An 18480-nucleotide genomic window follows, 5' to 3' on the forward strand; every position below is an offset into this window, starting at 1 on the left:
GAGGTAGCGCCTCTGGTTAGTGGACGGTTGGAAGTAGCGCCACTTACATATGAGAAGTTCATAGATTTGTATACTCCACTAAGTTTAGGGGTGGTGTCTTGGTGTTAGTAGTGCCGAGAGGTAGCGCCTCTGGCAGGGATATGCTGGAGTTGATTTTAGTTGTGTGCACTATGGAGAACAGGGAGTGTCTCTGGTTTAGTTAAGAGGAGTATTGGTGCAGTGTAGGTTGTAGTACTCATTTTTAAGGGACAGGTAGTTTTGTTTTCTTTGATGAATTGGTTGGGGACGCCCTCCAGGTAGCCTAAAGTTGTAAAGGAAGGATGCTGTCCAAGTTGATGAGTCAGGTGATATTGTATTTTTTTGTGATTGCATTGTCAATCCTGGCCTTTGTGTGTCAGGTCAGGGTTTGATATTATGACTCGCTAGAGTTTATCGAGATGGATGGTTATGGTCAACCTAACGTTTTGTTGGTGGACTTGGAGATGGCTGGCCAGCATTGGAGGATATCTTGGCGTGGTTGGAGTTGCTCGAATGGCTGAGTCAATTGTCATAATTTTGTGTATGTGACTGGGATGTATGCAAATAATGTGATATTTCCTGGTGTTGGTGTTTTCGCTGAGTTCTCTTCCCAGTTGTGGTGATTCGATTGTCAACCTGGATGTCAAGAAGTGCATCAGGGTGGCAGCCTGGAGGCTCGCTTGTGGTGGGGGCGGGCGGAAGGTTAAAAGTTATTTTATGGTGGTATTAGTTTGTAGGTTGGATTTTGCCTTGGATCTGGGCTGGTAGGTGTCTAGAGTGTGAGTCTAGAGTTTGTTCGTGGCAGGGACAGACGGAAGGAGATTTGTGTTTTTATGGAAAGTTATTTGGATATGTATAGGGGAAGTTTCGGATCTGCATAGCTGTGGGAGTCTCAGGTGGAACTAGCACGTTGGGGTGGCTTGATTTGTGATGGGTGCAGGTGTTTGTTGTGAGTTCATACTGTTTATCTATGTGTTTAGGAGGGAGATGTGTTATGACGTGCTTGTCTGGAGTGCCAGGGTTGTGTTTGCCTTTGTATGGGTGCTCCAGTAACGGAGGCAGATGTGTTGTATAGTGCTTGTCTGAGTCCCCTGTGGCTTGTGATGTGCCTGGTGATGTCATGTGAGTGTCATGTGGAATGTTGATGTATGAGTGAGAATGCCTTGGTGAGTGTTCCAATTAGAGTCAGTTGGTCCCTCCCTGCTTGGGTGATGGGAGCCGGTGTTTGTTTATACCCGATGTCTTAGTGTCCTGTTAATATGTAACTGGAGAACTGGCAATACATTTAAGAAGTAGTAACTACACGCAAGAGTGGAATGCACTTCTTTACAAAGACGTCGAGGTTTCTTCCACCCCGAGCGGGAAGGTAGGGAGGGCGCATGTGAATCTAAGCAGATATAATCATCAGAAATGCTATTACGGTGAGTAATGCATGTCATTTTCTGTTTCAGCAGCGGGATCACCTCCTGTAGCATTACCATAGGAAACTTTTGAGGTTTTATAAACTTGCTCTCTGGGTGCAGGTCTAGAACAGGGCGCATGGTGAGGTCGTTTTTGGGTACAAGGATGTACACTGAATAAATACCCTTGTTTACCTGAAGAATAGGGCAGCTTCTATGGCGTCCTTTCCCAGCAGTGCTTCCACCTCTTGATTCAGGATCTGCAGATGGTCCGGTGAGAGGCGCCATGAGCGTGGCGGTCTGAACTGTGGTGGTCGGGCGAATGCCATGCAGTACCCGTGGGCGAATGTCTTCATAACCCACTGGTCTGAAGTTATCCACTCCCATGCCGTGAGGGAAGATGTTAAACGCCCCCCGACCGGGGGGGGGGTGATCGATCAGGCAGGGGGTGGGGTGTGGGGTGGAGCGTAAAAACATTTCCCTGACCATGTTATCCAGAGACCGTTCCCCCCTGGAGCGGTTCTGGGGGTACCTGGAGGTGTAGTCCTGGCATTGGGCATTCTCCTGAGTTGCAAACAGGTTGATCTCTGGGAAGCCCCATTCTGCGAAGACGTTGGACACAATGTCTTCGTGCAGATGCTATTCATATTCTTCGGGCAGAGGAAAATCTCTGCTGAGCACGTCCGCCAGAAGATTGAGTTCCCCTGAAACGTGTTGGGACAACAGGAACATCCTGAGTTTGAGAGCCCATATCCAAATGTTTTGTGGAAGCTTGGATAGCCCTGTATAGTGAGTACCCCCCTCCCCCGTTTTTTTAGGTAATACATGGCTGTGGTGCTGTCCATCAGATCCAGCACTGTCTTCCCTTGTAGTTGCGTTTGAAAGGCTTTAAGTGCCTTGAACAGCCCTAATAACTCTAGCAGATTTATATGGTTGGATACTACTTGTGGGGACCACACTCCATGTGCTGTCTGCTGAAACAGGTGAGCCCCCCACCCTGTCAGATATGCGTCTGTCGTGAGAGTGGCTTCCACTGCAGGGGTGGTGAAGGTTTTCCCCTTCAATAGGTTTTCCCTCGACCAGAACTGCAGAGAGAACGAGGGCTGGCGAGACAACTACCAGCTCTTCCCATTGTCCGCTGGCCTGACACCACTGGCTGTTGAGCCACTCTTGCATGGGACGCATGCGTAGTCATGCGTGGGGAACCAAGTATATGCATGACGCCATCATACCTAGCAAGCGCATGGCTTTGCGTACTGCCACCTCCCGACTGGCTACATATTGAGGGATCTGAAAAAGCATGTTCTGAACCCTCTCCTTGGAGGGGAAGCCCAGGCTGTCCTTCGTCCGGATTAGAGCCCCCAGAAATTGTTTTACTTGACTGGGGACTAGACTGGATTTTTTCTCATTGATGGAGAATCCAAGACTGAACAGGTGGTCTACGGTCTTCTGGGTGTTCAAAAAGCATGCGTCGTAAGAGTCCCCTGTCATGAGCCAGTCGTCGAGGTAAGGCTAAACCGGGACAGTCTGCGCAGGCGTGCTGCAGCTACAGCCAGGGCCTTTGTAAACACCCTTTGCGCCGAGGCGATGCCTAAGGGGAGCACTTGAATTGGTAATGCCTGTCCTCGATCATGAACCTTCGATATTTCCGGTGCGCTGGCAACATTGAAATATGAAAGTATGCATCTTTCATGTCCAATGTTGCCATGCGGTCCCCCTGTTTCAGCAGCGGGATCACCTCCTGTAGCATTACCATAGGAAACTTTTGAGGTTTTATAAACTTGCTCTCTGGGCGCAGGTCTAGAACAGGGCGCATGGTGAGGTCGTTTTTGGGTACAAGGATGTACACTGAATAAATAGCCTTGTTTACCTGAAGAATAGGGCAGCTTCTATGGCGTCCTTTCCCAGCAGTGCTTCCACCTCTTTATTCAGGATCTGCAGATGGTCCGGTGAGAGGCGCCATGAGCGTGGCGGTCTGAACTGTGGTGGTCGGGCGAATGCCACGCAGTACCCGTGGGCGAATGTCTTCATAACCCACTGGTCTGAAGTTATCCACTCCCATGCCGTGAGGGAAGATGTTAAACGCCCCCCCGACCGGGGCGACATAGAAGGGGACCTGGATCTGTTGGTCATTTCTGACCAGAGGCTACGGGATTGGGGCTTCTACCTCTGCCTTTGCCGCGTTGCAGACCCCTAGGTGGCTAGTAGGCGGGGCTTCCTGATGTTTGTCCAGAGTTATAGTGCCCTGTGCTGTAGTTCTGACTTGCACGGGACTGCCCTCGAAAGGACCAATGGGAACCACCTCCCCTTTAATATATTGAGGGGCTGAAGGAGCTGGCCGAAATAGTTTTTCCACTCTTGGGTTCACTGCCCGGGTCTGAGCTGGCGTGACCAGGGATGGGGCCAATCTTCTTTTAACAGAATTTAGAAGTGGAATGGCTTGGCTTGAGGGGGGTTTATCTTTGAGAATGTCCTCCACAAAGTCTTGTTTGAGTACCGCCTCCTGAGTAGTGATCTGAAAGTGATCTGCTGCCTTCCTTAAAATGGCATTGAAGGCCATTTGGTCGTCCACAGGCGAGGCCTGGCGAGCTGGGGTGGATGGAGGGGAATCCAAGCATAGAACACCAGTGTCCTGATCTTGTGTGGGAGAAGTACTAAGACCGCAACAGCAGCGGCTGCCTTACCTTCAGCCGCTGTGTCAGCTGCTCCAAAACCTCTGAGGTCTTCCTACACAAGACTACGGTAGGATGCAGGCTATCAGAGCATGTGACAGAATGGCAGGCTATTACTTCAGATGCTTGGGTATTGGAAACAGTTGCCCAAGGTTACTGCCTACCTTTCCTGCACAAACCTCAGTCATCCATCTGGAAACAACTCTTTGAAAGTTCCAGATCTGCTCCTTATGCAGGAGATATTCACCCTGCTAGAGAAAGGTGCGATAGAACCAGTACCTGTAACAGAGAGGAACAAGGGTTGGTACTCCCCATATCTTCTAATCCCCAAGAAGGACGGAGGATTGAGACCCATCTTGGACTTAAGAGACTTGAACAAGTTCCTCAGGATGGACAAGTTACCCATTCTCAGATCCTTCAGGCCCCTCCAGCTTCAAGATTGGATGGTATCATTGGACCTCCAGGGTGCTTACTTTCATGTGCCAATCCATCACAAGCACAGACGGTACCTGAGGTTCGCCGTTGGCGGTTCTCATTATAGGTTTCGGGTTCTGCAATTTGGGTTGACTTGCGCCCTGAGGGTTTTTCACCAAGCTAATGTAGTTTGTGGCAGCGAGTCTCAGGAGAGAGGGGATTCAGGTCTACCCCTACCTGGACGATTGGTGGATCAGGGCATGTTCCCCAGAACAGGCCCTGGAACATCTCGGCTACACCTGCCGCTCCCTACACTGGCTGGGCTTTTCCCTCAACTTCATAAAGTCCCACATGATACCATAACAAAGACTCCAATTTATCGGAGCAGTCCTGGATGCATCCCTGGGAAAAGCCTTGCCACCAGAGGTGAGGGCGCAAGACATTCTGCAGATGGTGACGAAATTCCAGAATGCCCAACATCTACCTGCCTTTGGTTTTTCTGAGGTTGCTCGGCCTCATGGCGTCCTACATTTTTCTGGTGCCAGAGGCCCGTCTGAGAATGAGCTCTCCAGTGGGCTCTCAAGACACTGTGGTCACAGTTCGCAGGAAACAGGAAGAATGTCAGATCTCCTACAAATCCCAAACAGTCTCACTGGATTTTCAGTGGTGGGCCTGTCGGGTGAACATTCTGAAAGAAAAACCTTTTTGGCAACCATGGCCGGAAATATCAGTAGTGACCGACGCCTCACTCACGTGGTGTGGAGCCCATACCAACTATTTGACAATCAGTGGTCGTTGGTTTCCATCGGAGTCCAAACTCTACAGATCACCCTTTTAGAGCTGAGAGCAATCAGCCTAGCGCTGAAGGCCTTTCCCGACATCTGTACAAAGAAAGAAAGTCCTGATAATGAAAAACACTGTGGCTATGCACTACCTCAACAAAAGAGGTGGTGTAGAGAGGCAATGCAGCTCTGTTGTTGGGCAATACAAGAAGGAATCTGTCAGCAGTTCACTTAGCCGAAGAGAAGAACACGACAGCGGATGCTCTGAGCAGGCAAGAGTAGTCTCCCACGAGTGGGAACTAGCTCAAGTCCTTCAGGTGATCTCCACCCTTTGGGGGACCCCTCAAGTGGATCTGTTCGTGGCCCCTGCCATCACGAAGTGCGAACTGTACTGCTCAAGGGAATTTCCCCCGAGAGGAGTTCTAGGAGACATGTTTGTAGTGGACTGGAAATTTCCACTCCTGTACACGTTCCCTCCAATCCCAGTCATTCCTCACGTGATCAGGACGTTCAGGAAATCCATGATCCTTGTTGCCCCGGACTGGACCAGGAGGACAAGGTACCCAGACCTTCTGGACATGTCCAGCTGCCCTCCGATACATCTTCCACAAAGAGAGGGCCTTCTCTCTCTCTCTCTCTCTCTCTCTCTCGAGAGAGAGAGAGAGAGAGAGAGAGAGAGAGAGAGAGAGAGAGGAGGGTCGGGTTCTCCATCCGGTTATCAGGACTCAGCCTTCACGCATGTTTCTGAGAGGCTGAGATACAAGGATTGGGACGTCCCGGACGACGTAATGGAAGTTTTGCTTTCGGCCAGAAGGCCAGCAAGCAAATCTTTATACTTCTGCTGCTGCAATAAGTTCTGCAGCTGGTGTAGAGATAAGAATGGTGACCCTTTCTCATGTAATAGACCAATGGTGTTATCCTTTCTATTACATGTGGCCAATCTGGGGCTCCAAATTGGTACCATAAAGGGATATCTGGCAACACTTTCTATTTTTAAGCGCACTTCAGAGCAAGTCTCCCATTTTAAGATTCCACTAGTAGTTCAATTTTAAAAAAGGGACTAACTTTTACCCACCAATACCTTTTTCAAAGTTTTTGATGGCAGCTCCTTTTGAGCCTCTACAATCTTGTCCATTAAGAGTATTAACATGAAGACAGTCTTTTTTAGTGGCAATTACATCAGCCAGAAGGGTGAGTGAGATACAGGTTTTATCCTGCAAACCTCCTCATACTGTCTTTCATAAAGACAGTGTGGTACTAACGGTAAATCCAACTTTACTGCCCAAGTTTGTTTCAGAGTGTGGTTGGGGTGGCCATATCTTTCGTTATGTATTTCCTCTTTCCCCCTCTTTGCCCTCTAGGTCTGGTCATCTTTGTTTATACCTTTCGCTATAGAAAGGACACCATTTAGGTTCTGCCCTAAGTGTAAGGTCAGTTACCCGTGGAAAGAGGAGCACAGAACGTGTAAATCTGGTCTCCCCTTGGATCACGACGAGAACCTGTGTGCGGCATGTAAGCTCCTTCGGCCTAAGACCCTTAAGGAGCGCTGTGTAAAGCGGTGGGCTGTGTACGGTATGTCGCGGGTTGAACCCTCTTCCCCCACCGCCATACCCGCTGAAAGTGACAGGAGCACCCCCAATGACCAAACATTTGTATCTGAAGTCATAGACCTTGAGGCGGACACTACTAGGTCCGACAACCCCGTCCCCGACCACACAAGGCTTGAGGCAAGTCTCGCTTCAGGGACAACACCCGGCGACAGGGGCTTACAAAAAACACTAAACATTAAACATTAAGCACACAACCCCACCACCGATTTCGACCATTCCATTTAAAAAGGTGAAAGCGGCAACAGGGCCGTCGAAAATTTTGGCAGATTCCTCTGTTCGGGTAGATCAGCAGCCTTCCCTGCATCCGCAGCAGCGTCTTGCGACTGGGCACTCCAAAGACAAGGGCGCTACCCCTAAATCTGGTTTACACGGCGAAGCGTGGTCATTAGATGCTCCGACGGTCCCTAAAGGCCCGGTCGGCCCGAAACCTACTACTAGGCCTCGTAACCTTTCCTCAGGCAAAACATCTACTGCTAGGCCCTCCAACGCCGCGGTAGACGTTAAATCTACTGATAAGCCTTCTAACCCGTTAACTCACGCAGATTCGGCGGAGATTACAGTATCGCAAGAATTACTTTGGCAGTTGGGCTGGTACCTACACCGTCGAAACGCATGGATCATGCCGCAGACAAGTCTAAAGACACGCCATTGTGCCCCAATACTCGCGAAACCTACGAGGACAGTCAGGAATCTCTGTCCAACACCCTTGGAGACAAATTTCAAAGCCGAAGACCCTCCTTTAAGATCAGCTTCACATTTCCAAGAAAATACTGACTCTCCGCCCTCTGCTTCTGTCCGCAATGAAGATGTGGTCCATATGGACACTTTACCAGGACATCAACAGGGCAGAGGAAGACCCCTCCTTCCTGCAGGACTACCCTGAGGACCAGGCAGGTGCCATGGACAACTCGGAGGAAACCCAGCAAGTGGAAACAGAGCCATGGATGGTGGAATCTTTTATGTCCTCTGAGCTGGCTGTCCTCTGCCTCTTCCAAATGTGGAATAAAAGCGAAAGGACCTACCCCTCCAAGGCGTACCTGTGGGGCGGTTTGGATTTTTCTTATTGCGGCTGAGTGATTTTGCCGCCGCCTTGGATGTTTGCAATTTCCCCAAACTCACATCAGCTTTATTCCCAAATAAATGCGTGGCGTCAAAGGGCATGTTGAGAAGTCTGGATTGTACAGCTCTCAACCAAGCAAATCTGCGAATCACTGTACTAGCCGCCATGTCTCTGCTGATGCTGTCAACAGAGTCGAGACCAGTTTGGAGGGATTCGCACATCGCGCCATCCCCATCCTTGACAATGTTATCCCTTGCAGATATGGTCAGCCGCCATTGAAATGAACTCCCAAAGGGTGTGTAAATCGTGTCAGCATACACGTTGCATTGGCAGATTTTAAAGCCATACTGCCGGCCAAGAAAACATTCTTGGCCATGGCATCATACCTTTTATCATCTCTATCCTGTGGGATTGTAGGATAGGCATTTTGTCTACCTGAAGAAGTGGCTGCTTGTACTAGCAGACTTTCTGATGTAGGATGTTTGGAAAGCTAAACAGGGTCTGAACTAAAAGGCTCTGTACTTGGCTGTCAGTTTTTTATTAACAGCTGGGATATCCTCTGGTGTTTCCCAATTTGAAGCCACTCTCCTTTTCAGGGCCTGATGGAAAGGGAAATTAGGGTCTTCCTGTGGTCCTTTGACTAATAGGTCTGAGATCGTCCTGTTCAAAAACAGACGTGGGCCTCGACCATACCATATATTCCATGACCCTTGTCATTAGTTGTCTCTATGGAACTTCAGCATGGTCTCCAGGATCTTCCTTTCCAAAATCAATCTCATGGTCAGTATCAATACCACTGGCTTTATGAAGATATTCTTGTAAATCATTCATGCAAGACTCCTCTGAAATCAGTTCCTCAGGTACCGATGGCATCCCGTACTGCAACCCAAAGGGTCTTTCTTCTTCAGAGGACTCCTCTGCCTCTTCACTAATTGGAGAGGGATGTAGTGTGTTCATGGCAAAGGTGTATAAGACCTTTCCAATGAAGTAGGAATTAGAATAGTCATAAAAGGAGCTGAAACCGTTGAAATAGTCGATGGCCTCGACAAATGTGTCCACGGCTTTGATGGCTTCGACGATTGAGTCGAGGGGATGGACAACGAGCGTCGCTGAGGAGGTCAACACTCGAGGGTGTGTCTTTTCCCCTCGGTGACGACACCACTGGCATCGATGATGCATGTTTTGGCTCTGTAACCGAGGTAACCTTCGACGTCGATGGAGTGTTTTTTTTTGTCTTTGACGAGACTCTCTCAACTCGAGGGATGAACTCGCTCAAGGAGATTCAGCAGCCATGTCCGAAGATGCAGAGTTTGTGCTTCCTAGATCTTTCGACCGGAGCATTGCCTCTAGGCATTGTCGAGGGGACAAGGCTACGTTCTCGAACACCATCATACGAGTCTAAACTCCTCCCACTGAGCCGGTGTACTGGACTTGGAAGGGCAAATGACCCATTCAGGTGAACTGGACGATGAGGAGGAAGGCAATCTATGGAGCATCTTTTTGCCGTGCCTCGAGGAGTGGTATGAACCGCTACTCGAACAGGAACGTTTAGCCCCCTTCCAACAAGGAGAAGTTGTTCTCGACTTGTCTGAATTTTTATGTTTGGTTGGTGTAGAAAGGGATTTTTGAGGCATACCTGCCGCCAACTTCCCTCTATGCTCTCTCAAAGATTTGGCCGTCATAGACAGGCAGTCCTCACACTCTGAACATGGGTGACTCTGACACAGACACCACAGGCAAATCCTGTGTGGGTCCGTCACAGACATCTTTACCCCACAATCACAGCACTTCTTGAAGCCGGACTGAGGAGTGGACGAAGACAAAGCCATTATGTCGAGGTTTTGATGAAATTTCAAAGATTTGTCAGGAACTATAGCGTTACGCATCCGAAGCTGTGAAGCGCGGAAAAACCGTGAACTGAGGCCAACGGGTGCTGTCCATGCTACAATGACGTAGATACAGAGGCCTCCGAGGGACATCGACTAGACAGGTGTCGACGCACAGCGCCTCCTACTGAAAAAAAATTCAGAGGCAACAGAGCTGGGAAATGGAAATATCAAAGATAAGGACTCTGTGGGAGGACACAATCCATGCGAAGTGTTCAATACTAATAAATTGCACAAAGAGAAACCGGGGGTAAGACGTAACAAATCCACTATTTACACATACGGCCATAATCTGCAACAAACAGTTAATTGCATGAAGTCCATTAACAGGAAAGAATCTTGGAAAGTAGGGCAGAACTTTCTGGCTCAGAATCAGTTACTGGGGAGAATTTCGGATTCAGATCAAAGTCTGGGGAAAGGCTAATGAATAGTAAACTTAAACAAGACAGAGTATGGCCCTTTTAAAAACCAACTTCCCATGAACCTGCTACCAAGAGTAGAGATGCCCTAGCTGCAGGTGGGCTGTCCTCCGTCCAGAACCCAGAAACAAACTTCTAGATCTATGGTCTGCATCCTAAGTCTCTCCAAATGTATACCTACAAGCCTTCACACCTGTGATTATACTGCCTAATGCCGATGGCGCATGTGGTCCAAATCTATTGGATAGCCAAAGGTCTCAATCCTGTTTATAGATCAAGTATTATTGAGTTAGCAGAATTATTTTTGGAGAGCAGTAGCCACGACACTTCAGTGTTCATTATGTACCGGGTACTGGAGACCCACAGAGACTGCTTGGCATGCCATACAGAATGTTTCTCATTTAACAAACAAATGCATTCCATCAAGTAACCCTGTGGTTTCTTCCCTTTATGGAACACATTTCAGATGTAACCAGTGGGGTACCTCAAAGTTTTAATGGAACAGGAAAATTGCCATTTGAAGTTACTGATGCGGTTTTAAGAACTCTGGATTATACTGAATACTGACCTCTGAAAAGATACATATATACATTTTTTTTTAAAGACAATGAAAAATATACAAGGGAATGGCAGAAAAAAATAGGTTTTAAACAATGGCACCACCTCCTCTGAAGAGCCAGCAATGCTATGCAAACAAAGAAAGGGACCCGATGAGAACCCCAGTGGCAATGGACACAGGAGTTGCTCCCACAGACCAATTCCTAATGCCTTGTGTATGTGGCACAGAATGCTCCATGGGAAATAATGTAAACTATTGTCAGAAGAGGGGGATACAAAGAGAATGAAGGCTACTGAAGCCGGCACTCTCCAAGAGAAACAGATATTACACGTCAAAACACTGAGGAAAACAAAACAGAACTGCAGGTCTAGTGGCTTAGAGGAGCAAGGCCGAAATTGGGATAGAGATTTTACGGGTAGAAAGTAGAAGTGCCCAACAAAAGAGGCGATGGCTGAAAGATCTAGCATTCATCTTAACCTCTGGCACCACTCTGTGCAACCCTAAAGACCAGTGCGTACGAGGACGAAACATGTCTGAGGTTGCTTATGGTCTCGTGTGCAGAAGGGATGTGACCAATCAGTTTAGACTGGACTTCCCCTTTTGGGGCAGGGCCAAGCCAAGCCTGATTTTCATATGGTCCTTCCCCTTCCTTCTGTAATGGTGAATAGGTTAAGAATAATTTTCAACATTCCAGTCATCGTCTCTTGTTTTCCTTCCAGTGTAATGACATGACGGAGTATAATGGACTTCGTGGCAGTTGGATATGGCACCTTCTCTGAGGTATTTGTTGTTGGGTTTCAGAGAGATGCATCCAAACATTAATCTCATTTGATATAGTTCTCTCATGCTCCACCTCTCCACCCCATGCAATGTTGGTGCATGGAGATATGACAGTGTAGTGGAAAATGGACATAAGGGAAGCCATACAAAACAAATTATGCATCCGCAGATTTTAACTAGGCTTTCTCTAAAATGTCTCTGAAGCCCCTTCACCCCCACTTCCCTTGGTGGAATAAATTTCCTCCGATTGATCGCTCACCAATCTGGAATTTTATATTTGAATGACAAAAGGGCAGATTTCTCCAAAGCATTGACAATTTAGAAAACAAAAAGGTAATGCGATAAACACATAAGACTAAGACACTCTAAAGCAAACATCCATTTCACAACTTTTGTTTTCACATCATGCATTACAAAAGCATTCCTACAGAATCCCAGTTTACTGCTTCTGCTTATGTGATTTCTTTTGAAGAAAGACACCAAGCCCTTGAAGGTGCTTTTCTGAAATAGGAAACCTACAACTGACCAGCAGCACAATGTGCACTTCACTGGTAGTGGCTTATGGTTCAAAAAAGCTCCCACTTTCAGAAAAGTTATCTAAAGGACTGCAAGGCAAGTCTTACAATTAACATTGCATGATGCTTGCTTGCAAGTAAAAGGCAATTTCTTTGAGATGATGCAAATGCTGCATAATTGTTGCAGGACTGGTTGCTTACAAATTGCACAATGCCTTTAACTTACCCACAGCACTAGGGCAGGGGGATTGGGAGTGTAGCGTAGAAGCCAAAAGGGCAGGGGAGGGGCAGAAGAGAGCATGGAAAGGTGGAAAATAGTTAAATGGGAGATTTTGAAGGGCAGTGTAGGGAAGCTGTGAAGCAGTTATGGGCGGGCGACAGAAGGGTCAAAGGGGGAGACCAGATGTGGGGAGGGGATAGGGACAGGGGGAACAGTAAAGCAGGTGAAAACGGGAAGGGGTCAGCAAAGGATTGATGCGTCATGCCCTGCATGTCTGAGATCTTGTTTTATGTCCTGCACAGCCGATGGATTGTCCATGACATGACACAATCTTGAGGGTGAAGGTGAAGTTCCTTGTGTCTTATCTTTGAAAACCAGTAACGCAAGGTGCTTAAATCTACCTGTAACCATCAATTTATCTTCTGCATGCTTATGCCAGGTAGCAACAGGAGGGGGAGAATGCTGCAATCATGTAGAGTTTTGGATGAGGGGCAGGAATTGGGCAGGGTGAAGGTTACAATAGTGAAAAGATGCTAGATTGGAGGAAATGGGTCAGGAGGCGAGGAATGAGAATTGAAGTAAGACAGTGGTACAAAAAAACAAAAAAAGGGGAGCATGGTGCTGGTAAGAGTAATGGTAATACACAGTGGAATGAAACTTAGCAGGGGGAAAGAAGTTGGACATGAGGGAAGGATCTATGAGGTGGAAAAAGGGAAGGTCAACAAGAAGGGCTGAAAAAGAGGAGGGGGGGAGAATAGGGGGGGGGCAAGTTTACCTGACGCACCACTTCTTCTTCTTCTTGGCGTTTCTCATAATGAGAGAAGTCATCAAAGATGGAGGTGGTGTGCTTGTAGGTGGCGATGACCTTCAGCACTTGCTTCGCCTTCTCCAAGGGCACCTCCTGCGTGTCACGAGAGTTTGTCACCGGCTTGTTGTCATTGTTCTCCAGTCGGATGTGCCGCAGTTGGTTGTTGGGCACATCTTTGACAAAGAGCCACTTGACATCAAACTTTCCCTTCCACTTGTCCTGAGACCAGACACCAGCACTTGTGCCGTAGTCCACAGGAGAGCGCATCTCCGCCACACCACAAAAATGGCCACTGCCATTCACACTGAAGAGCAAGTACACAGGCCCTTTGCTATTCATGGAGCGAAATGCACTGTCCAAGCGCTTGTTGCCATGTTCTGTGCTGCACCAGATAGAATACTTGATAGAGCGGTGGATGTCATCTTCGGAATAGCTTTTTATAATGAACACACGAGCATTTTTAAGGCTCCAATCAAAGTCCTTGGGGTTGTAACCATGAGCAGACTTTAGCTTCTCCAGTACAGGGTGGGAATCTGCACCAGGAGCTGTGCTGGGCTGGTTACCGGCAGCCATATTAAGGTCGTTCCCAGCCCCACCACCTTGGCCGAAGGCTGCGGTCCTGTTGCGAGGTGCCACCCACCTGTTCTGATTGGGAGGCTGCGGGTTTTGGTATGAAGGCTGGGGTAGTGGAGGTGGGTGTTGCAGAACAGTCTGGACCATCTGCTGCTGGGCCTGCAGCTGAGGGGCAGACTGTGGTGAGGACATCTGCTGGGCAGATGGTGGCTTAGTCACAGGTCCCTTGTTGTCCCAAGTACCTATATCCATATTGTGTTTGATTGGTGGTGGAGGTAGTGCCCCACCTATCACTGGAACAGGTTTTTTCATTTTCGGCTGAGGTTTAGCCGGCTTGCTAGCGATGGCTGCCCATGAGGTTGGCTTGGAGGGTGCCATGTTGAGGCTTGAGCAGCCATTGCCAGGCAAAGCACTGGCCATGCCTGCAGTATTCACCACAGATCCAACAGGCTTCACAGAGGCAGGCACATCCCCACCAATCTTCAGTCCCACCATACCCTGCTCAATGCTGTTCATGCCAGGAGCCTTGTTTAAGTTGTCATTGTGAAACCCTGTCTGCCCATCCACTATTGTCCCACCCAAGGAACTGGGGGGATAGCTGTAGCTGCCCCCATAGGCAGAGCTTTGTGTCTGCTGGCCCTGAGACCCACTAGTGCCCCAGGCTGAAAAGGCTGGGTTCTCAGTGAAAAAATTAAACCGGTGCTGGTATATGTTGTTCCCCAGCCCACCTGGCTGACCGAAGACGGCATCGTGCATAAAGTGATGGTCTCCATTGCTGAGCTGTCCGTAGGTGGTGAGGTAGGGGATGGGAGGGTCCTGCCCTGTGGACCAGGGAGCATCGCTGAGAGAATATGGGAAGCCGATGGATGCAGGGTAGTAACTGGACAAGTAGGGATCAGTCATTGAAGGGTAGCTGTTACTCTGTCAGGAGAAAGCAAACAAAGTACTTAATTATTTGTTGTCCCATAAGTAACCCACGCCCTCCACAGCAGCAGTACCAACCAAACAGCTGTAGACCCCATAGAAATATTGAACAACATTGCTTTTTAAAGCAGATTGCAAAGCAGAAATATTGACTTGTGAAATTAACTCACCAAAGCCTTCTATCCCTTGTTACATATGTACAGGAAGGCATCACCCCCACTCAACCCTCCACACATCAAGAATGCCCTTGTCTAGCCCCAAAGAGAAAGTCCAGCCCCAAGGTTCCCAAAGAACATGGAGTCAGGCATTGTCACCCACTTTATGACAAGATATGCATTACTTACCGTAATAGCATTTCTGATGATTGTATCTGCTTAGCTTCACATGCTGTGCATATGGTCCGACATCCAGTGGTAACCGCCGAGTATTGCATCTTGTCTTTCGGGGACCGAAAGGGGACATCAGCATAGGAGTATCTGTAACACTATCCCTATCCTGACGTGTAGTGTACCCAAAATCCCTCACGTGCCGAGGTTCCTCAGATTGTATTTTTTCAGCCATGAGGGAGCCCAAGGCTATTGTGAGTGAGTACATGAAGAGGAGAGAAGTAGTAAGATGTCTATGTTCCTTCCACCCCGGCAGGGAGGGCGCATGTGACTCTAAGCAGATACAATCATCAGAAATGCTATTACGGTAGGTAATGCATGTCTATTGATGCTTGTTAATCTGCTTAGAATCACATGCTGTGCATAGACTAGCAAGCAGTACCCGGAGTTGGAGGTGGGTTGTGAGAAGGAACAGTAGAGAAAAGATGTCTTAGTACTGGCTTTTCCTACCTGTGAATCAGACCTAGAATCAATGTCTAGGCAATAGTGTTTTGTAAAGGTGTGCACAGGATTCCAGGTTGCCGCTTTGCAAATGGACTCAAGGCGAACATTTGCAATGAATGCCCCAGTGTCTCGAGTAGAATGTGCTCTAGGCTTGAAGGGCAGTTCTCTCTTAGCAAGAGTGTAACAGTGTGATTCATTTGACAATACACCGAGATAGCCGATTTAGAGACAGGATTCCCCTTCTCTACCAGCTGCCACTGAAACAAAAAATTGGTTTGTTTTCCTCAGTGGTTTAGTTCTTTCCAGATAAAACAGGACTGCTATGCGCACATCTAGTGTGTGGGATTCTGGAAAAATAGTAGGTAGTTCAATCGATTGGTTCACATGGAACTTCGAGATGAATTTAGGCACAAATCTGGGGTGAGTGTGCAGAACTACCTTATCCCTGTGGACTGTAACAAAGGGGTCTAGAACAGAAATAGCCTGTAGTTCGCTAACCCTTCTAAATGCCGTTTTAGAAGTCTGATCTTTTAAACTTGCTTTATGCATTGGCTCAAAGGGAGCTCCCATGAGCCTGGTCAAAACCACATTTAGGTCCCACCCAGAAAGCTGGGTGAGAAATGGTAGAATAAATCCTCTTAAACCCTTCCATAAAGGCCTTGATCACCGGTATCTTCCACCACAACACCCTTTGTTGTCATGTGGTGTAGGCCGAGAGCGCAGCCAGATGAACCTTTAGGGAATTGTGAGACCAACCCAGTGTCTAACAGATGGGTAATAACAGCACAATGTGTGTTGGTGAGCAATCAATGGAATTGACGCCCTTGGAACTGCACCAGATGACAAAACATTTCCATTTGCTGGTATAGCAATAACATGTATTAGGTTTTCTAGCCTCCCCGATTATGTCCATGCACCTCTGAGGGAGCTGTAGGTGTCCAAACTCTATGATCTCAGGAGCCAGGCTGCTAAATTCAGAGTTTGTGGGCATGGGTATAGGGTCTCCCCCCTATCCTGAGACAACATTTTGTACGGGCAGGGTAGTTTTACTGGTGGGGAGAGGGACATTTCCATCAGATGAGCGAACCAGGGTTGGCGGGCCCACCAATATCATGGTAACTGGTTCCTGGTGCTTCCTGTGCACTATCTTGTTGAGTAGAGGAGTCGGGGGGGGGGGGGGGGGGGTGGGGGTGGGGCGGAGGGGGCAGAGCGTAAAAACATTTCCCTGACCATGTTATCCAGAGACCGTTCCCCTTGGAGCGGTTCTGGGGGTACCTGGAGATGTAGTCTGGGCATTGGGCGCCCTCCTGAGTTGCGAACAGGTCAATCTCTGGGAAGCTCCATTCTGCAAAGACGTTGGACATGATAGCTTTGTGCAGACACCATTCGTATTCTTCCGGCAGAGGAAAATCTCGGTTGAGCATGTCTGCCAGAAGATCGAGTTCCCTTGGAACATGTTGGGATAACAGAAACATCTGGTGTCTGAGCCCATATCCAATTGTTTTGGGATAGCTTGGATAGCCCTGGAGAGGGAGTGCCCCCATGTGTTCAGGTAATACATGGATGTAGTACTGTCTGTTAGAATCAGCACTGTATTCCCTTGTAGTTGCTTCTGAAAGGCCTTTAATGCCTTGAACACCACTAATAGCTCCAGTAAATTTATATGGTTGGATGCTACTTGAGGGGACCACACTCCGTGCGCTGTCTGCTGAAGTAGGTGAGGCCCCTCCCACCCCCCACTCCTTGAGAGAGGAGTCTGTTGTGAGAGTGGCTTCCACTGCAGGGGTGGTGAAGGTTTTCCCTTTCAAGAGGTTTTCTCTTGACCACCAATGCAGAGAGAGAACGAGGGCTGGCAAGACAAATACCAGATCTTCCCATTGTCCGCTGGCCTGACACCACTGGCCGTTGAGCCACTCTTGCATGGGACGCATGCGTAGCCGTGCGTGGGGAACCAAGTATATGCACGACACCATCATTCCCATGGCTCTGCGTACCATCACCTCCCCCCTGGCTACATATTGAGGGATCTGGAAAAGCAGGGTCTGAACCCTCTCGTTGGGAGGGGAAGACAAGGCTGTCTTTCGTCCGGATTAGAGCTCCCAGAAATTGTTTTGTTTGACTGGGGACTAGACTGGATTTCTTCTCGTTGATAGAGAATCCAAGACTGAAGAGAAGGTCTTCGGTTTTTGAGTTTTCAAAAAACATGTGTTGTACGAATCCCCTGTTATGAGCCAGACGTCGAGGTAATGGTAAACCTGGACAGATAAGCTGCTCAAGTGTGCTGCAGCTACTGCCAGGACCTTCGTAAACACCCTTGGTGTCGAGGCAATGCCGTGGTAATGCCTGTCCTCTATCATGAACCTTAGATATTTTCTGTGCGCTGGCAACATTGAAATATGAAAGTATGCATCTTTCATGTCCAATGTTGCCATGTAATCCCCCTGTTTCAACAGTGGGATCACCTCCTGCAGCGTTACCATGCAAAACTTTTGTAACGCTCACCTGGTATCCACGAGGACGTCACTCAGCCTGTTCTGACCTCTTACGACCTCAAACCCTTCCCTGGAGTCTACTCGAATGGAGACTGGGCCTGAAACACAGGATTGGTAGAGTTTAACTCCCTATTGTCTGTGTGCTTGAACCCCTTCATCCCCGGGGTCCAAACCTTCCCTTTAATCCACAGCTCAACTTGTTTTCTTGGAAAGTGTGCTCTCCGTCCTGCTTTCAGCACAGGGGCGCGTTGATTGATGCGGGCTCGTTGCTGCCTAGTTACTTCACTGGCAAGAGTCCGACAGGTAAGTATAATGAGTCTTTTGAACAGTTCTCCAACTTCGTTCCTTTCCTTTCTTAGATGATGGGCGGCGTCCGGGGATGGCGACGTGCTGCTGAGACGAGTAGCGCTGAAGGTGAGTGAGAGCGCGATGCGACCCTTTCGTATTTGTATTGAACGGAATACTTTTTCTGTGTCTTTTAGGTGCCGTGACGTTTTCAGCGTGGATGCTGGTTATGA

General features: G+C 48.4%; 1 protein-coding gene across 2 annotated transcripts in view; it reads right to left on the minus strand.

The window, feature by feature from the left end:
- YTHDF1 (YTH N6-methyladenosine RNA binding protein F1) overlaps window positions 1-18480 on the minus strand; it is a 284714-nt gene that overhangs the window by 81456 nt on the left and 184778 nt on the right. The window contains exon 4 of one of the 2 annotated variants that reach the window (XM_069650782.1): window positions 13120-14637. In XM_069650782.1, the coding sequence (XP_069506883.1) occupies window positions 13120-14637 (1518 nt within the window). Of the gene's footprint in view, window positions 1-13110; window positions 14638-18480 lie in introns of both variants that reach the window. The other variant, XM_069650781.1, reaches the window with a different exon arrangement.

The sequence above is a fragment of the Ambystoma mexicanum genome, chromosome 3p, assembly GCF_040938575.1.
Source record: "Ambystoma mexicanum isolate Mex_15411 chromosome 3p, UKY_AmexF1_1, whole genome shotgun sequence".
Taxonomy (NCBI): Eukaryota; Metazoa; Chordata; class Amphibia; order Caudata; family Ambystomatidae; genus Ambystoma; species Ambystoma mexicanum.